The sequence below is a fragment of the Lemur catta genome, chromosome 4 (assembly GCF_020740605.2).
Source record: "Lemur catta isolate mLemCat1 chromosome 4, mLemCat1.pri, whole genome shotgun sequence".
In the NCBI taxonomy this organism is placed as follows: Eukaryota; Metazoa; Chordata; class Mammalia; order Primates; family Lemuridae; genus Lemur; species Lemur catta.
The window spans coordinates 53,329,687-53,356,314 of NC_059131.1; the positions used below are offsets into that span (position 1 = coordinate 53,329,687).

Here is a 26,628-nt window from a genome sequence, read left to right on the forward strand (position 1 = left end):
CCTGGGGCTGAGAGAAGGTTTTCCTGAATGGGGCAGGATGGACTGAGCTGGTCTGTGTTGTGTTAAACAGGATACAGGACAGCCAGCGTCATCATTGCTTTGACCGATGGGGAACTCCATGAAGATCTCTTTTTCTACTCAGAGAGGGAGGTAAGTGATGGCCTGGCCTGTGTTTACACACACACACGTGGAAGCAGGGCTTCTTCGCTCCGAAACGGGTCACGCTCTCTCTGTGCAGGCAAATAGGTGTTCTTTGTAAAACTCCTGAATGAAAGAGTTTTCATATGTGAAAATAATAATAATTCATTTTTAAAATGAATTTTCATGTCTTACACACATAGATGTTTTCCCCTTTCAAAATTTTTGCGTATTACTCTGTTTTGAGGGATAAAATATATTTGCCATGCCTTTATTGAAGGCATTGTATTGCTGTAGCAGCTTGAGATACTGTATATCACTTTTAAACAACAAACAGTGGTACTGTTTTTCCTCCATTTTGCCTCATATTTTCTACTAAAACAGGAGGAGGGGAAATTCTTACTTGAAATTTGCAAGAGCCAATATTGTTAGAATGGATGGATCACTGAGATTCTCACTCTAAGAACCGAAGTTGAACGGCAATTGGTAGCAAAAGTTAATTATAATCTCTGCGTTAGTATTTTTTTTCCCTTTCTTTGTGTTCTCAAACATTATTCCTCAAGGCAAGTAAGAAAATTCTCTAAATGAAGATTTCAGTTTTTATAAAGAGACTTCGAAAAGAGATTTACTCAAGAATTGAAAAGTAATGTTTATACTTTGGAAATCCTTTCCTTTCAAGTTTTGGATTTGAGCTATATGTATAATTGGCCTAAAGTTATATGTATAATTGGTATAAAAGGAAATAAGTTAACCATGGATGAGTACCAAAGCCTCTTTAGTGACAAAGGCTCATTCAGGCCAAGGTAGAAAGAAACAACAGGGACAGAGACAGGCAATGAGGGTGGGAGATGCCGGCTCCAGGAGAGCAGTTAAGGGGAGCATTGCACTTACCCCAAGCTCTTGACTACTGTTTCATTTAAATTCAATTCCTTGAGGGAATGTGAAGTATATGTTCATTTATTCATTCAATATTAACCGAGAACTTGGCATATGCTGGGCAAATTTCCAAGCACTAGAGACCCAGAAGTGAGTGAAACACAGTGACCATGAAATAATGGTCAGCTTTTTGAAGCCTCCGCTGGCAAAGGGCGTAGGGAAATTATGTAGGTAAACACAGTAATCCCCTTCTCCTCCCACTAGTGCTAAGGGTGACTCATGGTGGGAAACACACAAGTTAATATGGCGGATACTCCCTGAGCATTTGGAACACGAGACATTTCTGCATTCTATAGTGGAAACTAACTGTGTGATGGGAATGCAAAATGGCTTATTTGGGCACTAAATAACAGTCAAATAAAGTAAAAACCCTAATAAGGAAAGAACTGAAAATAAAATAAATGATGGGTGTCAGGGGCTTAAAATAGGGGTAAGCAGAAAGGAATTTTACATATGGCATATACAAACTTGGAAAAATATTCCGAGTGCTGATGCCAATAGCAGAAGGCCTTCTGAAAAAGAAAGATAAAGCTCAAGATATGAAGAAATTGAGTCTTTACATTCCTGATAATTCTATATTAAGGCCAACCAGAGGTGAAGAGTTGCAGAGTTGTTGCAGATAAGCTTGGGGCTAGACTGTAGCATAAAAGTTTGCTTTATGCTGAAAGCAGTGGAGAATATTTCTATTATAACATGAAGAAAAAAACCATGTTTCTGTCCCTGCTAAAATTCAATGTTAGACACAAGTGGGTTTGAATACTAACAGAGGGGGCAAAGAAACACAATTCAAAGTGATATGCATATACTGAGCACTTACTATATGTTTACTATCAATTATTTATTAAGCAACTGGTGTATGGGCCAAGGATTTCCAATTTTTATTTTCTGTTCTGAAATACGAGAGAATCTAGAAATCAAATATCAGAGCCTTTAATAAATTAAATATTAAAATTGAGCCAAAATCTGCATGTTATTATGTTGCTCTTCCAATGCTTAATTGTGGAGAAGGTCATGGGCTTACCTATTCAAATATGGACCGCAATTCCTATACCATTAAACCAGTTTATTCTGTAGGAATGAAAAAGTCCTTATTCACAAAGGGTGCTGACATTTATGAGTATCTGCATTGTTCTAGGCCTCGGGTGAGGAGTTCTGTATTGTTTTCTCATTTAATCCCCAGTACACTACACAGAGCAAAGCCAGGCATCAAACCCAGGTATATCGGGTTCCAAAGGCTACATTCTTTCATAATACCATGCTGCCATTACAAGCAAATATAAACATGTCAATAAAAATCCATCAGAAGAATAGAAACGGTAATCATTTCCCCAGAATATTTGACTTATCTTAGCCCACAGTTTCCCTGTCCTCCCTTTATCTGTCAAAGCCCTTCATCAAGACTGTACGTCAGTCAGTCTTTTTCAACTCTTTCCCTTTGAAGTAATCACTCCCCTCAGGTCCACCATTAAAATGTGTGGTGTCCACTAAAGTATGAGTTTCTTGGGAAGAAGGATTACCTTCTGCAGTGTGATACGTGGCACATGGTAGCTGCTCATTAAATATCTGATTATTGAAGTTAATCTAAGAGGAGTTCATTTGTCACTGCTTCTCTTTCTGATTTCCTTTCTTTCCTTACCCAGGCTAATAGATCCCGAGACCTTGGTGCAATCGTTTACTGTGTTGGTGTGAAAGATTTCAATGAAACGCAGGTATGATCATGGATTTCCTCGGGTTTGGAGCATACTGAGCTTGTGAGTGATGGAGACCATGTGTATCCAGTGCAGAGGGTGCATCAGCAGGATAATACCCCTTAGATAAGTTATTTTTCTAGAAATGCTAATCGGGAAGGAATTACTGGATGTGTAGAGGATGTGAAGTTATTTGCTGATGCACTTGGGGTCTTCAACACAGATCATCAAGGCAGCATCTTTCTTGGTTGATTTTCTAAGTAAACATTAAATTGCCAAAATGTCAAAAGAGATATGAATTAACTTGGAAAAGTTTTTATTTTGTTTAAAAATTTAATTTGATAACTATGATTTTTTATTCAAATAACAGATTTTCCTTTTCACCCATTCAAAATGCTGTACATTTTCAAAATAAGAACATGACAATAACTGGACAAGTGGGCAAAAAATGTGTGTACAAGTACACATAAGCAAGTTGTAAAAACTTGAAGAACCTAAATAAGTGTTCCTCAATGTAGTTCACAATTTCATTTTGTTTTAGTGGCATAGGAAAATGCTCATGATATATTGTTAAGGGAATAAAATAGGATTACAAAGCAGTGAGAATAGAGCATATGCCCACTTTTAAAATAAATATATGTATATTTGTATAGAAAAGCTATGAAGAACCATATCTATCAAATTGTTAATAAAGATAGAGGGATGGGTTATGAGTCACCTTTGTTTTCTTTTTGTTTTAACTGCCTTGGATTTTCCTAAGTTTTTGCAATGAGTAAGTAGTACTTTTGCAGTCAGCAAAAACAATAAAAGATGTATTTTTTTAAACCATACATGCTGGCTCTCACTCTGTGGCCATCACAGAACTACACAGAGATCTGGGAGTAGAAAAGCCCAGAGAGCAGCTTCTCTTGCCCTCAGTCCTCTGCTCTTAACGCAGAGGCAGCACGACCCATCGCAAGGGCCCTGTCCTTAAAGAGCAGTTTGGATGAAAGGTTTGGGTTCCCACTCATTGGCCTCACCAAAGCTTGAATTTATTTTTAAAGTTGCTCTGAAAGGAAACTTGAGTCTGTTTGATTAGAATAAAGTTACCAACAGGAATTTGGGTGAATGGAAGAAAAATAAGCCAATGGCCTATCCCTAGATTCATAAATATATCAACTCAGGCCAAATGTTCATGAGGCTGGGCACTCTTACCTCTCCTCCCGAGGAGAAAAGTATTAAAACAAACGTAAAAGCTGAAACTGACCCTCTGGGCCTGCTCCAGAGAGGCCCTGGTAAGCTCATTATTACGGAAGGCTTTTTGGGAAGGTCCCAGAGCCCAGCAAGGGCCTCATGTTCCTTTGGGGTTCTGAAAGTAGGTGGAGTCCCCCGGCCCCAGTGGCTTTCCTAAATTCTCCAAGTCTAAGCCTGACATGTCTCCGTGTGTGTGTGTGTGTTTGCTGTGTTTCAGCTGGCCCGGATTGCGGACAGTAAGGATCACGTGTTTCCTGTGAATGACGGCTTTCAGGCTCTGCAAGGCATCATCCACTCAGTGAGTAGAGCACTTCCTCTGTGACTGGACATCCAGGCACCTTCTGCCCCCAATCTGCTATTAATACCCCAATCCATCCCCCCAAGGCTGGTGTTTTTCTACTTGAGAGAACATTCCTTCATATATCTTAGTGTCTACCGTGTCCCACCTCTCCCTTCTGCCTTTCATATATGTCTTTTCTCATTCTCCTGTGCTACTTCTACCCTACAATGGAAAATTAAAAATTGAGGGGGACCTTGCTCTGGGAGTGAACCAAACTTCAGGCAGCTCTCTCCGTTCTCCTACTGGGCAGACCGTGTGCAGTCTCAGGCTGCCTCCAGAGCATTTGCAGGCTGGACTTACATCACTAGGCCATGGAGGCACTTTAGACCAGGCTGCCCACTGAAATCATCTGCAGAGCTTTAGAAAACACCATCTAGGCCTGTGGTTGGGGTGCAGCCTGGGTCTCAGGAATTTTTTAAATCTCCCCAGGTGAGTCTAATGTGGAGCCAGGGTTGAGAACCACTGCTTTTGGTGCATAATCCCAAATTATGGGCTCCAGTGTTCTCTAGGGCTTGTCACCAGCCCTCCTTTACACACACACGTGGCTTTCTATAGTGCTTTCCTCGATGGTCAGCAGGACGCTGGCTTCCTGCCCTCTCTTCTCTGCCTTCCACACACAGGCCAGACCCTTGGTCCTGTTGGAATATTGGATGCTGCTGGTCTTTAAAGCCTCGGGTGGCAAGCCAGTGTGCATACTGCACCTGTGGTGTCCAGAGGTGTGTGGCTCTCACCTTTAGGTTTTGTGACCAGGCAGGCATCCCACAATCTTCACTGGAAGCTCACCAGGCTCCAGACTGGTGAATTTGCTCCGGGTGCAAATTCAGAGCTCAGAGGATCACAGCCCTCTTAAGTTGTCAAGGGGTTTTGATCCAGGGATTACCAGCTGGGGGTTCGGGATCTGCCGGCTTCCCCAGACCAACCTAAAAGACTTCCAGCATGGCTGTGCCTCCATGCCGCCACTCCCTCCAAGGATTGCTAGGAGCTCCAACAGGGTGGAAAGCAGAGTGAGAAGTAAGAACCTTAGAGTTGGTCAGCCAGAGTTTAAATGCTAGCCCATGCACTTACCACTTACAGATCCTTGGACCCTTCTTTCCTTGTTTGGAAAAAGGTTCTGATGATAAGACTTACATCATAGGCTTATTTGAGGATTACAAGGATTACTGGTAAAAATACCTCGTATTTTTCCAGGCACATGATAGGTACTTGAGGCATGTGAATAATTTTCTCTTCTGCTTCCCTTCCCTGTCATATGATGGGGATTAATATCATCTTCCCCTCAATCCTCTAAGTTCTCGTGAATATGCATAAAAAATCACCTGGGAATCATGTTTGCAGTATATAACCCCAAGAGATTCTATTGCAGTCAGTCTGGGATGAATTGAAAGAACCTGCCTATTTTAAATCTGCATTTTTTTTAAATAAATGCCCCAGGTATACTTTTAGAACATTGATATATGTGACCTCAAGTTTTCAAAATTGTAAAACATAATCCCACCTCAGTTTGGGAATTCCTATCTTAAATATGTACAGATGACAGTTATTTTATTCAAGGTGTGTATGTTTGCAAAGAATAAAAACTCATTCACCTTCTTTAGCCAGAAAGTAGAAATTACCATGGGATAGAAAAGTATCAGATCCAATTATGGGTCCACAGATGAAGGACCTTTGCTCTAAATTATTTCTAGGGTCACTGGGGCATATTTGACAATGTAAGCAACAAGAACTACAATAACTATATAAGACAACAACCCAAGAAATGACAAACATGATTAGCAGCAGGGTTTGGGGCTGATCGTGAATCCTTTGGAGGCTCAGAGGTGGATTGTCATGGGCAGGAGCTTTCTTGAGAAGGCAGAGCAGACCTGAATCCTTGCAAGACCAGGGGAAGGCGGTGGGTAGCACCAAAGGAAAGATGACATGTCCTCATCCCAGAGGCTGGAGAAGAGCAAAGCATGTTCAGGGGATGATAACAGTAATACCTATCTATCTGGCAGGAGACAGTTTGGGTAAAGGAGCAATGGACAGTAAGCCTGGATGTTGGATTGGAACCAGATTGATGAGAGCCTTGAAGGGGTTTTGACTCCAGCCTATGGCAGTGGGTGTAATCACTGAAACAAGTGATATTTAAGAAGATCATCTGATGGCAGTGTCAGTGTACATAGGAGAGAGACTGGGGACACCAAGAGGCAGTAGCCCCGTCAGGAGGCAGTCATCCTGCCTTCACATGGATGGATTCCCAACAGGGACAAGTCTTCATCTGTTCAAATGTTCTTATGAGTCATGTGCCTAACATCATCCAAGAGCCAGTTCCTACACAAATAATTAGAATCTTTCTATCTGCATAAATCAGTGTTGTCCTTGAATAGTTCAGCCTTAGCAACTCACTCAAGCTCAACATGGGTCCAGATGCTTCTAAAATCCCCCCAACCCCCAAATGAAAATAACTCCAAAGATGTTAAAGAAATTTTAGCAAAACAGTCTCCCAAAAAGGATAAAAAGAAAATAATTTGAGACTTAAGTCTGCAAACTTTTAGCTGAATGATAGCATTCTTGTGAGCTTTTATCTGGGAGTTATGCTCGTGGTTTTGATCCTTCCAATACTTGAAACCCATGTTTATGGCAGTTGTTAATTCATTTGCTTGGACAGAGAAACAGGGACCAGCACAGCAGGCTCATCTTTCTCAAATCAGACAGAAATAATTATGGCCTAAACGTTGGCTAACTATTTTTAAGAATTAGGTTCATTTCCCCTTTTGGATACTGAAAAGAAAGCTTTCAATTTTCCCCCCATTTGGAGCATCTATTCCAACTTGTTCCCATGAATGTTGTTTTGGGACTGGTTATTTTCTCATAAAATAGGACTGGGCTTAATTATCCAAAATAAGATTGCCGAGCAGCTTCTAAGAAGCTCAAATGGTTCACAAAATTTCCTGCCCGTAGTGCCCATATCTGTAAACTTCAAATCAGGATGCAGGAGCTAGTATTTATTCATTCATCAAACACTCATTGAAAACCTTTTATGGCAGGCTCTGACCATTCAGTAACAACTAACACAGGTAGAGACTGTCCTAGTAGAGCTTACAACCTAGTGGGAGAGATACATAAAAACAGTAAATAAATAAATATATGTGATTAAAATTATGATGAATGATATAAAGGAAATAACATGATCCTGAGATTAAGAGCAAAAGGGCTGACAAAGAACCCAGGTTCCTTCAAAGAGCTGAACTGAGGGATGAAGTGGAGCCATCCATTGGAAGAGCGTGGATAGAACGTTCTTGGCAGAGCATGACCCTAAGATGGAGCATAGGAGAACGGAAGAGGAGTGCTTCCATTTACTCCAAGGACAATGGTATTTACGCCACGGACAATGAGGAGCTATAGCCAGATACAGAGTCTGTCAATAGAGCGATCAGGCTTGAAATCGAGACTTGGGAAACCTAGCCATCGTGGCACTCTATCCTTATCTTCTAAGGGCGATGAATAAATACTCAGAACAAATAGTACTAAAACCTGTGGAGAAGACATACCACTGTGACTTGAGCATCTATCCGCCAGCTCCCCTGCTAGGCACTTCACCACCAATCTCTGAAGGAAGATTTATTATCCCCATTTTACAGGTGAGGAAAGTGAGGTGCAGGAAAGTTGGATCAACTGCCCCAAGTCTGCCCTCTCATCATGGTGGAGTGGGGAATTTGAAACCAGGTCTGACTCCAGAGATCTTGCCCTTTCCAAGATCGCTGGCCATGAACATCTGAGGAAATGGAAAATCACTGGATTACCAAGGCCTGATTACCCAGGGCTTAGATTCACCAAGACCCCAGATTCTCTGCTTCATCAATCCAATGCTTGTGTTTTGGTCTTTTCACTGTTCCTCAATCCTTTCTCCTTCAGGAAGAGGTACTTATGTGTCCAATTTGTATAACATATTATTTTTCAAAGTGCTCTCACTTGTTTTCCATTTTAGTTTCTTGACTGTGGGAGACAGGGAAAAGATAGAAGGAAATTAATAACAGTAGAGAACTTATTTGGGGACCAAACATTGCCCCTTTATCCCATTTAATATTATTCCATTTAAAAATCATAACAATGCTGGGAAGTAAATATTCTTATCCCCATTTTACAGATGAAGAAACTGAAGCTCAGATAACCTGACCAAGAGCACACAGCTCTATGGAGGGAGGCAGGATTGGAACCCCGTTCCATGACTCCAGAGCCCATGCTTTCTCCTGCCCCTCTATCCTTAGGAAGGTAAAAATAATAAAAGCCACCATTTAGTGAGTTTCTTACCGTGTGCCAGGCACTGTGGAAATTATTTTATGTAATCATCTCATCAGATCCTCACAAGCACCATTTGATATAGATATTATGGCCCCTTCTTGGAAGTAGGTACAGTAAGGTCAGAGAGATTTGCTAACTTGTTGGAGACCACACGGCATAGTGAGTAGTGATCTGGAATAGACCCAGGTCTGTCTGGAATGCCCACGATGTGAATGCTCAACTGAATAATGTGAGCAGGCCAGGAAGCAGATCCGTTTCAGAGAGGAAGACACTGAAGACCAAAAATGTGAAGTGGCCTGGCACAGTTCATGTGGTTACTGCAGAGGCAAGACCAGAATCCACGTGTCCTGATCCAAATGTACAGTGGGGCAGAGGGTTAGCGCTTTGCCTTTTACTACCGGGTGGAGAGCACCTCTGAAAAGCTCAGTTACTGCTGAATGGATGAAGTTCCATCATCATGAGAAGCTGGCAGCTTGACACAGGCTCAAATGAACATCTTCCCTTTCGCGCTTGCGCAGTACTCCACCTCTAAGGACCATCATGGTTTTCCTACGCGATTTTGCAGAAGATGGTGATAAAATTTTAAGAAAAACTCTGGGTGGTTAGAAGATTGTAGCCCTTTAAGCCAGTAAAACTGTAAAGGAGGAAATTAATTCCTTCGCCTTCTTCTATTGTGGCTTCTTCAGGGAATTTCCACTGACCACATCTGGTGAATTTTGCACCAGCCCTCGAGTGACACTTTGAAGCAAAGGTCCTGCAAGGCTCCTGGGTCTTTGTTTGCCTTTTCAAAAGTGCCTCAGGCAGTGAAACAGGAACCTACATGTACGCTAGGTTCAGACAACACTGAAATGGGTCAGCAGCTTTGAATCCCAATACTTAGTCCTGTTACCACTATGCCACCTCCTCCTCTAGCTGTCTCCACTTGGTGTGCAATTGAGGGCAGTGCCTGGAACCAGCAACACTGTCTAGGAGGAGAGCCCATAGTTGCTGGCATCTCCATGTGGGAGCATTTCCTTGGAATAAATACTTAAGCCTACATTAGCCTTCCTAGTAATGAGAAGGTGAGTCAGCACAGAGCTTTCTGCATGTTGGATCAACAATAAACAAGTATTGAGCAAACACAACTATGTTTACAAGGATTTCTTGCAAGCTTTGCCATGGACATCCTTGTTATCAGGGAAACTGTAAGAGCAATGAAACTGAGGAATAAATCTATTCCATGGTATATATAAATTTATTTTATTTATGAAAACCAGACCCTGTGCTGATTTCTCTCTTCCACTCATGGGAAGATGGAAGAAATGTAACACTGTAATCTGGCCCAGGCCATGCCAAAGCTATGACAAAAGGCAAAGTCTGTCTTCCAGGTTTCCCTTCTACCAACTCTTCCAAGACCCCACCAGGAACTGCTAAGGGTTTCCCTCCGATCCAAATCTGTGTCTCATTGTCGCAGTCCTGGAAAGGGCCTGACTTTATTGAACTCATCCTCTCATTCCAGGGCTAGCAGATGGGAAGGCACATTTCAGCTGCAGCAGCTCTTGTCTTAAATCAGGCTTAGTTGGCATCGGAGGGAGCCCCAATGCCCATCCCTCCTTTGCCCATCTGAACCCTGTCTCCAGGCCTGTCTCAACCTCAAGGCACCACTCAGTCTCCTTGTCTCCATGGAGCCTGCCTTGCTCTCTCCACTATGAACGCTCCCTGCTCTAGTGGCACCAGTCATTGGAACCATTTACTTGGCACTTGGATCTGTTCCATGCCCCATGCCATTCCTCCTGGTCAGATGCTGAGTTACGCAATCAGAGACTGTTCCACATGCCACATTTCCCATGGTGTCCAGCACTGTTCTTTGCATATTTATTAATTATGAAGCAGCCCAGAGGACTGTACAGCATTCATGACACATGGGAGACCTACCCTACACAAGTGGACAGTTTTGTGGCTCTGTTTCTTATAAAGTCCTCTCAGTCCTTCCGTCACCCTCTCTTCCATGATCGCATCTATAAAGGATGGCATTTTGGGCTCCGTTCACATTAGCAGGCCTAGATACAAAACATAAATAGAATCAATTGTAATTTCTGTCGTGAGCAGAAAGTCTTTTATAAAAAATCATTTGCCTCAGCAGTCCTTAATTAGACTCAGACTTTGCAGCCATTCAGGCCAGGCATTATTTCTGTTCAGCTTATTAAAAAGCCCAAATGGAATAAAATCTTGAAAAGGCTACAAAGATTTCAGAGGGGTGTGTGCAGTTAATCCTCAGGTCATTCCCGTTCCTCCTGCAGCTCCTCCTCCTGTATCCAGGAATGTGGTGAGACCCGTTGTAAAAGCAACAGCAGAATTTTGGAACAAAATCGGCTCCCGAGGAGGGCCTCTCACTTCACCAATGTGCAGGAGGTCAGCAAGTTCATCTTACTAAATAACCACGTTTGGAGTTCACAGCTCTCTGAGCTTTTCTTCTGAAAACATGAGAGAAAAGTGGTTTAGTGGGGGAAAGTGACTTTCCTCCCTTTCAGGACCTTGTTTGTCCGACACTCGTTCAAACCAGAGTCTCACTGAGTGTGAAACTAACAGAGAGGAGAGTGGCATCTGTTTAAGCGATCTGGGTACCCTCCTTCGGACAAAAACTTTGGCGTGTTTTTAGGATAAGCTCTATTATTTAAAAATTCAGAAAGCCCTTAAAATGTACTTTTTGCAAGTAAGAGTATTTATTTGGTATAATGTATTAATATTAGTATACATAAAATCATAGTTGGACCCCAGAAAGTTATGGGGATAATATTCGATTTTTATTTTAGAGTCAGATTCTATAGCACTGACATGGATTTAGGATGATGTCTGTTGTTAACAATAGGCGTGCCTGTTGGTTTAAAATGTGGAGTGGAATTTAGTTAGTTAGAAAAGGTGACCTTTTTAACATTTCATTAATAAATTATAGATTAAATTGTATCAAAAAATTCATGGGGCGAATATTGACAGTCCTGAAGGCACGGATGAGCCAGTTGTGTGTCCCAAGCTGCCCGGCTGCTTCCAAAAGCATTGGTTCCCGGGCTTATCCAACATGCCTTCTGCCATTGGCTATTATAATGTGTGTGGCCCTTCAGTGGGAGCCTGAGCCCCATGTATTTCCAACACAGACCTCCATGTATTTTCCAAGTAGAGGGGTCTTTTACAAAGCTGCCCAACTCAGATCTTAGACAGGGGGAAATGATACACCTATGACATTATTGTTTAAAAGATTAGCCATTTAAAAACTGGATGTGTTGAAATAGCCCTCTTGGGAAAGCAGTTGCCAACGATGATGGTGCTTAAGAAGAAGACTACAAGATGCAGAATGTGGGCTTGTATTCAAAAGACTGTGAGATTATACTTACAGGGAAAAAGGGAAACCTAGTATATAATATGCTATGATGCCATTTTATGAAGCCATATGGGAAGTGTGCCATTTATTCATTTATTTATCCAATATTTATTTAATTCCTACTATGTTCCAGGTTAGACATTGTGGATATAGTAATGGGTAAAAACAAATCCAATCCTTGCCCTTGGAGAGTTTATAAAGACAAAGACCAATCAATAAATATATATATATATATACTGTAATATAAACTAGGATAAGTTCTATGAAGAATTATGGTAATAGTTTATACTAAAACGTGGGTGGATATAGAGATACTTCATTTGTCAAATCACCAGCACTTAGGTGGCAGAAGTCATATTGGTTTTAGAGAGTGACAGAGAGAGAGAGGTTAAGGAAAACTGCTAGGGTTTTGTCTTAGAGAACTGGACAGGCATAACTGGCCAAATAGATAGTTAACCACTCTTGGGCCAGCCTACTTCCAGCCCCAGAATGTGCCCTTCCCAACAAATAAGACACCAACGAAAGACTTTCCGAAAGATGTGTGGAAGCAAAAGGCCTCTATACCATGAGTGGATAAAAGAGGCTGGTCCTATTAACACACACAAAAATAATCTCCAATAGGAAATGGCCAAATAAAGATTGGTTGTTTATTGTTTTTTTTATTTTAAGAAAAAAAAATTAGGTGTGCCTAAGGTAAGGGAGGGATTCCTCATAACTCTATGCAAATATTAACAGTTCTTTAAAGACTCTGGAGAAATCTCTGCACGAACTGAGAACTTTATGACAAAAGATGTTAGATTTTTAGAATCCAAAAAAATAAATTCATATACAACCTGGACTGGTCCACAACGGATTTCACTTTGAATATGTTAAACAACTCTTGTCACTTGGCAGAGTTCTTATACGTCTGCTGCTTCTTCTACTTCCCCAGTAATCTAGGGAGGTGCAGAAAAGTAACCCTACCAGTAACAACATGTTGCATTTATTTAGTTCTTTATGGATCTCAAACATGCTTTCTCATCTGTTTTCTCTTTGAAATCTGTCCAAAAGTTGGCAGGAAAATAGTATTAACCTTGGTTCAGTTTCTTTCAGCAAATATGATGAAGCTTGAGTTGCGGGTGCGGGGGATGGAAGCATATGTGAACTGCAGCCCATGCCCAAGAGCAGTAGCAGTAGCAATGACAGATGTGATAGTAACAGGCACTGCTGCTGAATGTGTCAGACATCCTCCTGAGTGCTTTACTGCTGAGGTCGTTTCTTGATGCCTTATTTTCATGAAGTGCACATGCTGGCTGGTGGCCAAAGGAGTGTCAGCTAACTATGGGTCAATCACATCTGTTCACATATAGTTCTGTCCGTGAGACAAAAACCTGGTCAGTTTTCCTTGATCTCACTCTCTGCGTCACTCTCCAATCTGGTATGAATTTTATTACCTTAGTCAAACTGATTTTACAAGCTAAGAATCTCCGCGTTCATGTTCAGCCCTTTGACGTCAGGGTTTTTCTTACCCCATTTTACAGAAGAGCAAACTGAAATTCAGAGGTTTGATAACTTGCCCAAGTCCACATGGCCAGTAAGGGATGGGGCTTGGATTTGAACATAAATCCAAGTCCAGATCTATTTTATCTGTCTTCAGAGCCCAAGTTCTTGATGATAATAGCTGCCATTAGTTGAGTGCTTATCAGGCTCCTGGCACTGTGCTGTGAGCTCTGCCTGCATGATCTCATTTGATCTTCCCAATACAACTTTATGCTAGTACTTTAGGTTGACTAGGTACTATTGTTATTCTACTTTTATAGATGAGAGAATAGAGGCTCAGAGAGGTTATGGAACTTGCCCAAGGATACTGCTCATAAGTGAGGTGACCCAAGCAATTTGATTCCAGATTTCAAGCTATTGCTCAGTATGTTAAAATGCTTCCCAAAATTGGGATTCAGAAAAGTTAAAAGATTTGTCAAGGAACATAGGTCAGGTAAGTACAGGAGTAGGGCCAAGACCTAGCTCTTCACATGGGATTATACTTGAGGCATGAAGTAATCTTAGCCCTTTTTCCTGTACAGGGCAATTATACCCTCAGCTCAAAGGTGCTCACCTCTGACATCACCCCAACCCTGTGTGAGTCCCTTCCACTGCATCTAGGGCCCTTCAGCGATTTCCCGATGCTGTGCCTACACCTTCTGCGTGGCTACCACTGTCTGGGGGGGGAGGGAGCCTCCACCTCCCCCTACACACACAGCCTTCAGTCCCTAAGCTGATCTGCTGTCTGCTGCAGTTCAGACAAACTGATTACTGTACAGTCTGGGCTGCTAATAACCAAGAGAACCCCGAAAATTCACCGAGTGCCATTGTGACTTCCTACCTTTTGAAACCAGACATTTCAAACTAATAGGAACCACAGTCCCAGACAAATCCTGCCCATCCCCCCACTGATAAATTTTACTCTATTGGCTGTAATGCATTTTTCTTCCAGATGTTTTAAGTTAAGATTGGGAAAGCTGTGTTTTTACTGGATTGAATCACAGCACTTGGCTGACATTTTTTGGCCCTTCATGCACTTCTTAGATTTATCAGCTAATTGCAGACACTTTGAGAGAATAATGCAGCGTGTGTTTATTATGACAAACTTTGTTAGTGTGTCTTTGTGGTCAGAGATTCACGGGTGTTTCCTTTATCAATCCCTGGTTAGGTATTAGAATTGGTTCAAAAAGTTTGATTCAAACTCAGGAACTTACATGGGTGAAAATTTCATGTATGTGTTTGGGGAATGAGAATAGGATGGGTCCAATAGCTCTTTTTTTTATTCTTGGACTGTTTTTAAATCTTTAGCTGTGGATGATAAAATGATTTATTAGGAGATGTTAAATGCCTGAGGAATTGTATTTAAAACATCAAAAAAATAGCTTTGTGTTGTTCTAATGCCACTGTTTAATAAGGTTCTCCCTCTGGGTTAGTTCTGTTTCTTCGAATGTGGCCTATTTGGAGACTTGTGCCTGTGGACAAGTGGAAGAGGGTGGCTTCCTCCTTCAATCACGGCAACCACTGAAGTGTCCCATCGGGCAGGAAGAGCACAGTGGCAGTAAATTGGGGACCGAGGGTGGGGAGGTTGGAGGGAATGACAAACAATCATCACAGTTCAGGTGGGCAGTCTGGGATGAGTCCCTCGCTGTGCACCAGGATCCTAGCAAGCCCCAGTCCTACATGCATAAGAGACCAAAGAGTCTAGATCAACCATAGGGAAAGAGAAGCTGGAGAAGCCAGCAGGGAAACACGGATGCCCAGGATATATCCTTGGGCTCCCTGATCCCAAGTCAGACTGACAGCAAAAGGAAAGCAGGAGCTCAGTGTTGACACCAGGTGCCCTAAACAAGGTGTGTGAGGACCACTGACAAACAGATGGGCCAGGGATGTGGGAGTCGGGAACATTCCCTTCCTGCTGCAGTCAAGATAGGTTCAGGGACTAGCGAGGAAGTGAGGCTGTATCTATGTTTGGAGGGGTGCAGGGGCTGAGTAAGCCAGAGGCCGAGGAAGTAAAGCAAAAGCTGAAGGAACAAGTTACTTCCAACTGTGGGATCAGGAGGAAGCTGAAAACAAATAGAAGAATCAAAGTGCAAAAATGCCATGCAATTGTATAGCGTGAAGGTGAAATCTGAATTTTAGAATTGTCAAAAGAAGAAATGCTACTTTTTATGACTTTCAGGTGTATAGAGTTACCTAAAATACACGGTTGTAAGAGAACCTATTTCAATAAATAAATTGCAATGTTTTGGCATCTGTATATCAGATAAAGATCTTCTTAAGCATGTTTGTTCATTTCCTTTCACAATGCTTCTCTATAAGGATGCCCAGATTTCTCCCTGGAATGGGTAAATATTATCTCTTCTGAGAAACTGGTTTGTTTTTATTCCACAGATTGAAAAGTTCATAAATACTGTCTGTCATTTCCATTGGCTACTAGAAAGCTTGGAACTAAGTCCACTCCTAGCAAGGAAATAAGCTCCTCGCAGCATTTTTTTCTGTGCTGTTCTCACTCCTTGCATCATCTTCCCCTTATTTTCCCTTTAATCTGTCCCCCCAATTTTAATTCATTGTATCTTTTATTTGATTATATCTTATGGTGTATGTATTACTTCAGCTGGAACAAAGAAGCACATATAAATAAATATATCAATGCAAATAAATGGGCGTTTCCCAAAGCTAAAAGATACTTTGTTCTCTTACAGACTTTAGGTTGTATAATTACATCATCAGTTGCTTTAACAAATGCCCCTTTCGTAAATAAAGAAGTGGTTTCCTTTAGCTCTCTGAACCATCTCAAATTTTAAATTAAGTAAGGCCCAAGTAAAGATACCGTATTTGGTTGTAAATTAACTCAGTGTCCTATATTTGTTTAAAATGCCTGGTTCACATTCTAGAACCAATATTCAACACGATGCAGGATTTGTAAATGGTGGAGAGAAGCTTAACGGCTACCAGTCAGATGCCCGCTCTGGCCAGAAGCCTTCGTTATGAACTCCTTGCGCAGTCGTGGGGTGGCCCCAGACTGCATGAAACCTGAAAGACTCATTTGTGAAGAAGAGCACGTTGCCCCTTAGTAAGGCTGCAGGGGTCCCGCTGAAGAGTGAGGCACCAACACGAGGCCCTCAAAGCCTTCTTCCACATATCTTTCCAGACTTTTCTAACAGAAAAGGAGCAATCCGACTGTGCAGCTCCTGCAGAGAGCTGACTGTCTCCCTTCTACCTCCCACTTTCTCTAGTGTCACTCTTTTAGTTTACTTTTCAAGCTCCCTTTGTTCCAGTTAAAGAGTTCTATGCGTTTCTGTTTCTCACCTTTGCTCATGCCTTGCCCTAACACACTCCCCTTCACTTGAGCCCTTCCCTCAGCTCCCACCTCTTCCATGAGGCCCTTCCCAGTGTGCCTGCCCCCGGTGATCTCCCAGTGAACTCAGGAGATCCTACTATCTGCCCCTTTACCCTTGAACCTACCACGTATGACCAGCCATTGTCACTTATCATTTCAAGTTTAAATCCTATTTCCATAACTCTATGTTAGACCTCTATGAATCTAGCACTGGCATATCCTAGGCTCAATAAATATCTGCCAACAGAACAAATGAATGAATGATTCCATGGCTTTTAGGACAACCAGCAGTATCTATTAATGGCGCAATCTGGCTCATTAAATGTTTGGCATTGATGACAGCAGTAAAGATGTTACCCTCCCTCTCACCTCCCCAGTGCAATCTAATGTCCTTGAAGTTTCCTATCTCTATCTCAGTAGCTAAAAGCAAAACCTTAATTCACTCTGTGAATGAAATAAGTTGTACATTGACTTTTTTATTTCTTCTCCTCCTAGATTTTGAAGAAGTCCTGCATTGAAATTCTAGCAGCTGAACCATCCACCATATGTGCAGGAGGTAAATTGAAATTAAATGCTAATTTCTTTCATGCAATTGATAATATTTTGAGCTCAAATCACACATTTATTTCCTTTGTGGAGGGGTAGGGGAGAGGAGCAGGAAGAGGGAGGGTGGAAAGAAGAGTAGAATGGCTAACTAAATTTGTTTCTGGAAAAAAAGAAAAGAAAGAAGCACATGTCACTTGTTTAAAAGTTTGAAATAGTCTGTCCAAATTCTCTCCTTTCCTGGGACCTAATTACAAGGGAAGTGTAGAAATACTGGACGCCCACATCAATACTGAGTCACCACCAACACCCTGTGTCTAGGTAGAAATGGAGTCACCTTCTTCCTCATGACAGACTTGCAGATCTAAGATGATCATAGTGATCACAGACCACCCCTAAAATGTTCAGATACTGAAGTATTTAGATGGTCTGGCTGTGCTACACAATTTACACACTGATCTTAATTGTTTAATCTACCAGTCCTCACACAATGCTGGTGGACAGCTCCCAGTAGAGAGCTGTTATATAGTAATTTTGTGATTAATATATGAAATCTCTACTTTATACAAAGAATCAGCCTTTGCATCACAATATTTTCTCCAACTGATCAACACTGGGATCTTGCTCTTATTTTGTGTTGTCACCGACTGCCTAAAACTTCGAATATGCTGGCTCTTCTCGTATAATTCCTAACAGGTTTCCCATCACTCTTCTTTCATTCATTTTAAAAGCATTGTTGAGCACCTACTGCACGCCAGGCACTATGTGAGGTGCTGGAGATGCAGGAAGAATAAACTCTCTGCATGAGTCCCTGCACTCCAGAAACTTGCGTCTTTCACTATTGAGAGTTCACTGTTAATGTCACCTTTGCAGCCTCCCAAAATACCAAGTGCCAGTTATTAATTTACCAACAGAAAATGTGTGATACAATCCTGATAAGATAGTAAGCATTGAAGGAAGAACTTTCAGGCCTTTTCAGACGCTATATATTTCAATGTTTATGGCATATTTTATTGGTATAAATGAGAGAATTCCTTGAGGATTTTATCCCAGTTTCTTGGCTATATTTTAGAATAGCTGAAAGACTTTCCTGGAGTTAGATGCACTGGATAATCTGTGCCAACAGCGAAACATTAAGTATATATGTAAATATACGAAGTTGTTAGCAATACTTGTTGACTGACTATTCAGTGATACTTATTAATTTCCCAAAGAAAGACAATCAAAAATTACCTACTGGACCTTTCAATAAATTACTACCTCACAACACAGATGACAAGGGTAAATGTGGTTGCCACAGTAGATCCAGAAGAATCTCTGTAAGAAAAAGAATTCAGAAATTGTACTTTTGCAAGTTTGACAAAAACATGTAACCACATGACCACAATGCCAGGACCTTGTAAGGGGCCTGTGCAGGGAGGAGCATCAGTTAGGCTTCATTAGCTTCAAGGTAAATCCACTTCTGCGCTTTCTGCACTTCAGGTAGAGTAAATGAGTGGAATATCTAGATTCATTAAATCTTGTGTGGTGTTTATAATACATTTTTAATAGCTCCCTAATTTTAAAATAGTTAGAAAATAAGGAAGTTTCTTAATTTTGCAATTATCCTATTCATGAAGAAAACCCAGACTTTCAGTTGAGCAATCCTCTGTGAATGCTGCAACCCTGTAATGAATCAGAAAGTCTAAATACAATGAATACAATTACCGTTAATTCACTAGCATCATCAATTCCCTTCTGTAGGCTTCTTGAGGACAGAAAAGGAACCTTATTTCTTTCCACTTCCTACTGCCTAGAGAATCTGGCACTTAATAGCTGGTCAATAAATGTTGACTGAATGTCTTAATACATGTATTCCTCCAAAAAACAATGTCACTAATTTTGGCTGTTGTTAACTCCTTTCACGTAACCATAACAAGTTAAAATCATACCTTTGAACTATCTAATTAAAATGAAGCAAACTTAGAAATTAATAGCCAAAGATGGAACAAAGCAAAAATAAAAATATAAATCTCAACCACTTAGACTATAGCAAAATGCCTTCCTAAATAATTCCAGACTGAAAAAGTAAACCAGAGTCTCCCTTACATACCATTAAGGTGTTTTGAAACACTACATATGTAAACTAAATGAATATGGCCCAGAAATACCAGGGTCCCCAAGATCCAATCCTATCATAGATTTTAAAATGTTTCTTATTAAATGAAAAGGAAAAATAATTAAGTAAAAGATATTTTTTAAAAGAGAAGGAAAATACAAGAAAAGAAGACAAAAATGCATTAATAAATTTAAACAAATTAAAGGAATTCAATTGATAAACTATTCCAAGGGCTGTTTCTTTGGTAGAGATAGACAAATCTGATAAATCCAGTCTAAGGGCTCTTTTTATATACTCTTAAATTCTCTGACTTATGTGCAACATTACATATTTTATAAAGAAACAATAGTTTTCTATGTCAGGACAGAGTGTCCAAGCCTTTTTTCTTTATTTCTTATAAAGAAAAAATTAGCATAAGATGCAATGATGGAAGCTAGCCCTAGGTTTTGAAAAAGGCAAGCTGCCATGTCTCTTGAATTAGAGTCATGAGAGTTATAACATGCTGATCAGAGAATAACATTACTTAGAAGAAAATGAAACTTCCAGAACGTAGACTTATATCAAAAATTCTTCCATGGATTTCCTGGAAGGTCTATTGTTGACAATTCTCTGGAGTAAGCCTGGCTTTCATGAAGCGTGGGTACCCATTTCATTGTCCACACTGCAAATGCCTGTCAGATAGAGCTAGGCATAGCCCCTCTGTGATTTTCACTGGGCTGCTTCAAGGATCCAGGGATTTTCCAGGGGTTTATGTGAAAGTGCTTTGAAGAGTATAAACTGTTTCACAAAACAAGATGCATTATTGTCATTAGCTTCATCTTAATAAGGATTAAAAGACAGTATTAGAATCGCGATGCTGATACCATCATATCTAGATGAGAAAAAAGCATGCCTGTATGTTTCTCCGCTGAAAGAAAATTGAGGAGGATATTGATGAGTTCAGAGTATCTACAAGATGATCAATTAACTCAATATGATTGAGGGAGATAGTAATCAAGGAGATAACTGATTGTTCACATTTTTAAAGTATAATGGTGGGACCAAGCCCTAGACAGATATGCAAAAAAGGTAGAACTTGCTTTTGTGAAATAATTTCCCTCTCAGCCCCCTCCCCTCACTCTCTGTGAACTCCTTCCCTTCCTTGGCCCCCAGAACAGCCCCTGCTATGGAGCCCCACCCAGGCCTGTCCTGCCCAAGATACTCTGTGCATGATTGCGTTCCCCTAAGACAGTGATCTCAGCTGGCTTTCACCACCAACTCAACACCAGCGATGGTTCTGACAGCAAACAGCTCTGAGCAGAGGCAGCGAGATAATGCACTGGGTGGACAACAAAACCAAAACCCAGTACAGGCCTCTGCATGCTGGGCTACACGTAACAAGGTGAAATTTAATGGAACTAATATAAAGTGTTGAACTTGGGTGCAAATAGCCAGTTTCACATACAATCAGGTCTAAGGACACTTGACAGTTCATGCAGCACAAGCAGGGGGCAGGGGGAGGACAATCATAGCTATCTTGGCAGCCAATGAGAATACCTCCAACAAAAAAATGGTGATGCAATCTCAGGGTGCATCAATAACCATCCAACGTCTAAGACAAGAGAGCTAATAGTCCTACTATTCCGTGTCAGATCATGGTTTCCTGTCCCATATTTTCAGAATGACATTGACAAAAGCGTGTCCATAGGAGAAAAGCTGATGGATCTGGGAACTATAGTAATAATTCATTCACAGATTCTTTCTTTCTTTCTTTTTCTTCCTTCCTTGCTTGCTTTTTTTCCCCTTCCTTCCCTTTTTCTTTCTTCTTTCCTACCTTCCTACTTTCTTTTCATCAATTCTTAGTGTATTCTATGTACCAAGCAGTGTGAAAAGATATGAGTACAAAAATGCACAGGGCTTGCTCCCAACCCCTCATGAAACTCACAGCCTGCTCTGGGAGATAGCCATATGTTCAAATAAATTACAAAACCATGCAGTAAGCACTATAGCAGAGGTCTTCCCAAAGTGCAGGGAGAGCACTAATGAGATTCTTGTGGAATGAGGAAAGACTGAAGTAACCACAGAGATTGAGACAAAGAATTGGGATACTCACAAGAGCATCTGCAGAAATTTGGAAGATTCCCATGCAGAAAGGAATTAGAAGGCTTATTATGTATAGCTTCAAGAGACCACCATGGAGAGGTTAGGAAGGAATTCAGGGAGGGAGATTTTGGCTTAACACATGCAACTTTTATAACTAAAACTTTCCAGCAATGGAGTGTCTGATCTGAGCTCTCCGCCCATAGAATTATGTGAGCAGTGGCACAATGGCTGTCTGTAACTAGATGCTATCTGGAGAAAACCTCCTTTGAGTCTTCTTACAACTTTAGATTTATAAAGACTTAATTCAATTTCAACTAAGGTATTAATGACTGAGTTTTTTAACAACTGAAGAAACAAATACTGCTGGAACTATTTTGCATTTTAACAGGAAGTCTTAATGGAAAAAGGGAGTGGAGAGAATATCTAATCTGCTGTGATCAAAAAGAATTCCGTCAGTGTCATGGGTGAAACTGTCTGGGGAGAGGGAGCCTTCCCAGAACTCCTCCACTCTCAGAGATTATAAACTGCAGCCTACAGGGCATATCTGATCTGCACATATGCTCTTAAATTTATTGCTAACATTTAAAAATCTGATTTTACCTAAAAATTCAGATATTCACTTTGTCTTGAAAAATCGTCTTTGGCAGTACTGGACCCGTATTTATTTATACAAGCTAATGATTGCTTCGGACTCAATAACTTCCTTTAAAAGAAGCATGTGCTTTTTCCAGTTCATCATACTCCTCGCCACTCTTTTTTGTCATCTCAATACCCAGGCTAAGCATATGATTGCCCTTTAGCGTTGTGCTTCCGTCACCGTATTTACAGTCCCTGTTCTAAAACGTGTAGGAAGTCATCTGCTGTGTGAAGAGCCTTTATGGCAGGTTTGACATAACTTGCATGTAAATAACTGCTTTCCTTCCAATAGAGGCTCTTTTGAAAGGTACCTAACTAAAAATGTTTGCAGATTAGCCTCTGTGTAATTAGGAAAATTGACCCATCATTAGTTTGGCACTGCCTAATTTAGCTCCTCTCTGGGAAATGCACCCTGTGCCTGAGCACAATCTTCCTCTGGTCCCACTCAGTTAGTTTCAGACTTGCATAATTCACAATGTGCTATGCAAGCAAGTACTCCAGGAAGGAACTAATTGAAATCAACTGTGCAACTTGCAAACTACTCTACATTTTAAGTTCTTGTCCTCCAGAACCAGAAGTAAGTTATAATTAGCTCCTCACATTGTCACTGCATAAGCAGTTTATTATTCCTATTGTGTTTCCTACTGTTTCTGATAAAACTGGGTGAGTTAGCACACAAGGAAGGTAGTTTTAGGCTTCATGGTCACCACTTGGAAATTAGATGCTTAAAACTGACACATTCAAGCAGCATCAAATAGTGATTTCCTTTCTCTCACTTTCCATTGTTTTTCAAAGCACTCATGCCCGGCCCTTGGACGCTTCTGAAAGGATTGTCTCATTCTCTGCTTGATCTTTCCTTTCATTTAAAGATATTTCTATCTGGAGAAAGGACTCTGCAAACACTGTTGGTGGAAATGTAAAACAGCACAACACTTTGATAAAACAGTTTTGGCAGTTTCTTAAAAAATTAAACATACATCTACCATATGACCCAGCCATTCCACTCGCAGGTGTTTACCCCAGTGAAAAGAAAATCTATGTCCAGATAAAGACTTATGCACACATATTCCTATCAGCTCTATTTTTAATAGCCAAAAACTGTAAACAACTCAAATGTTCATCAGCAGGTGAATGGATAAACAAATTTGGGTTTATCCATACAGTAGAATAATACTCAGAAATAAAAAGCAATATACTATGCATAAATCTCAAACTAATTGTAGCTGAGTAAAAGAAGCCAGGCAAAAAAAATTACTTATTGTATGATCCCATTTACATAAAATTCTAGAAAATGCAAACTAATATACAGTTACAGAGAGCAGATCAGTGGTTGTGTGGGAGTGGAGGTGGGGAGGGGCAGGAGGAGAGATTACAAAGCTGCACAAGGAAACTTTTGGAGGTGATGGATGTGCTCGCTGTCTTGACTGTGGTATTGTCTCATGACTGTGTACATATGTCAAAACTTATCAACTTGTACACATTATGTGTAAGTTATTGTATGTCACTTACACCTCACTAAAGCAGTTATAAATTAGTAGCTATAAAAGAAAAAGTAAACTTCTGTACTAAATTGGGCATCAGAAAGCACTTGTAATACATCAGTCTCTGTATTATAGATGTTACATGCCTCATTAAGCATCCAATGGGGGAGCAAATTCAAACTCACTCGCAAGATGAAATATCTTAATAATAATTTGGCACAAAAGTTTTGGGCAACCAGAGCTAGTAGAGAATGCATAGGTCACAGATGTTCTCATTTTCAGATACAGTGACTGACAGGCAATCTTTATTGAGGTCATCTCAAAACTATGTGTTCCACATTTCCAAAAACAAAAAAGGAATAGAAAACAGAAAAGCAAAGAAATAAAAGAAAGAACAGAATGGACCAAGGTTATGAAGCCATTCACTGACTTTACTTTTTCCTTTTTTGTTAAATTAAGCTATAATTGACATATTTTAAAACTCACCCTTTTAAAAAGTACAATTCAGTTGTTTTCAATATGTAACAAAGCTATACAACCATAACCACTATCTAATTCCAGAATATTTTCATCACTCAAAGAAGAAACCCTGTACACATTAAGCAGTTATTCTGCATTTTCCTCTCCCTCTGGTCCTGGCAGCTAATAATCTACTTTCTGTCTCTGTGGATTTGCTAATCTGGACATTTCATATAAATGGAATCATGCAATATGTGGTCTTTTGTGTCTGGCTTCTTTCATTTGGCAAAATGTTTCCAAGGTTCATCCATGTTGTAGCATGTATCAGAAGTTGATTTCTTTTTATGGATGAATAATATTCCATTGTGTGCACTTTTTGGCTATTAAGAATAATGCTACTGTGAACATTCATGCACAAGTTTTTGTGTGGATATATGTTTTCAGTTCTCTTGGGTATATGTCTAGGAGTGGAATTTTGGGGTCATACGGTGACTATGTTTAACTTTTTGAGGAACTGCCAATGTATTCTTCAAAGAGGCTGCACCATTCTACATTCCCACCAGAAATGTATGTGGGTTATAATTTGTTCACCAACAGTTGCTATTGTCCATCTCTTTGATTGTAGCCAGTCTAGTCGGTATGAAGTAATATCTCAGTGTGGTTTTGATTTGCATGTTCCTAATGACCAATGATGTTGAGCATCTTTTCATTCATTGACCTTATTAATGACCTCAGAAAATAAACAAGATTAGACCTGACTAGCACCTGAATAAACCACCACCTTGTCCTGCCCTTATTCCCTTTCTATGCCAAAATATGTTATTTATTCATTCATTCAATGAGCTTATTCCAAGGCCGACTCAGTCTTGGATTAGGCAAAACTAAGCATTCAAAAGAAATATTTAATAGAAATGCTGGCCTCTGTCATCAGGAAGCTTTAATTGTAATTGGGAATAAAAGTGGCAAAAGAATCATAATGAATATATACCTTAAAGATACTGTAAAGGATATGTATCTTAAAAGATTAAACCAAAGACCTTTTGCAGATGGATACTTCCTCCCTAAAGCCCTACAATCCCTTGGCACTTGTAGAAGCTGTAACCAACACGCAAGTTGCCTAAAAACATTTAGCTGTGCATATTTTGAAAGATGGGTTCAGGGCTTTGTAGGTATAATAAATATCCTGTTTCTAGTCTGCCCTGGTTTTCACTTGCTGGCAGATTCATTTGACAGGGTTTTGTTATATAACATCTATGTGTAAACAGCTGACATTCCAGGCAGGCTGCTGAGTCTGATGTTTGGGCTCTTCAAAGCCAACGTGTGCACTAACACAGAAACTGCACCAGGCAGGGTGAGCGCTCACCTCTGCTCTGGTGTGCTTCCTGTAGTAGCATTTCCTCCATCTTTTCCCCAGGCCTAGGGGGTTAAATGGTTTGGTTTCCACTCTTGCCACATCGTAGATTCCTGCTGTCTTTCTTCCTAAACTCCCTGAGGTTGGGCCAAGCAGACACGTGGGCAGCCTCTTTTATAGAGGATTTAGCAACCGAACTGGTAATGTTAGAACATGGTGTTAGAGAGGAGAATTTGGCACGTGGCCTGCATTTCCAGAGTCTTCTCTCCCTCTGCTGATCTTTGAGAAAACAAGAGAAGTAGGCACAGCAATGAGGGAGAAAACATTTGGAATCAGCAAAAATATCAAACGGCAAATTTCTGTATGTCTGGTATTCAAACTGGGAACACAAATAAGTTTCTGTAGGCTTAACTATAGCAATAAGCCATCAAAATAAGCAAATAAGATATCATAAGCTTCTTCCACAATGCTTGATGCTTAATAAAATACTGGTTGAACCAACTGAGTGATCAATCTCATGCCTGGCAGACATTTAAAGAAAACTATTAAGTCCATCTTTCTAAACTTAGCAATCGTGTATATGCGTCAACATGTATATGTAAATTATTAATAGTCATAGGACTTATGATCCTGATAAACCATGTGCCCATGACCTTAATGAAGATAGTTCAAAACTAAGACATTGCATCCTTGGATATGAGTCCCAGTTTTGCTGCTTACTGATTACATGACTCGGCGCAAGTCATTTAAAATGTCAAAATCTCTTTTTCCTTATTGTTAAGGTTACTTATACTTCTAAAAAGCATTCTGTTGTGATTGGTACTCCTGGTGGCACATGTAGTGCCTCTGGCTGCTTTTACTTAGATTTCAGTTTCTTGTTTTACATCCAGGCCAACTTCACTTTTCTGCAAAATGAGCAAACCTGCCTAAAATTAAAATAAAATAAAGCAAGCCTTAAAAAAATCACAGCCCCAACTTCTAAATTACTCATCTGTCCTAGGATGTGAGTATCCATTTTAGCATGGTGGGAAAGAGGCTACTGGCTGAGTCCTAAGGGCGTGGCATTGGGTGCCTGGCAGGCCTGGGTTCCAGTTCTGATTCTGACAGGTTACTAGCTGCGTGACCTTGGGCAAATTACTTAACTTCTCT

General features: G+C 40.5%; 1 protein-coding gene across 1 annotated transcript in view; it reads left to right on the plus strand.

The window, feature by feature from the left end:
* The window catches only part of ANTXR1 (ANTXR cell adhesion molecule 1), a 220,630-nt gene that overhangs the window by 58,556 nt on the left and 135,446 nt on the right, over positions 1-26,628 (plus strand). Inside the window, exons 6-9 of the mRNA XM_045549767.1 lie at positions 71-150; positions 2,715-2,783; positions 4,213-4,293; positions 17,325-17,385. Coding sequence (XP_045405723.1) covers positions 71-150; positions 2,715-2,783; positions 4,213-4,293; positions 17,325-17,385 — 291 coding nt within the window. The remainder of the gene's footprint in view (positions 1-70; positions 151-2,714; positions 2,784-4,212; positions 4,294-17,324; positions 17,386-26,628) is intronic.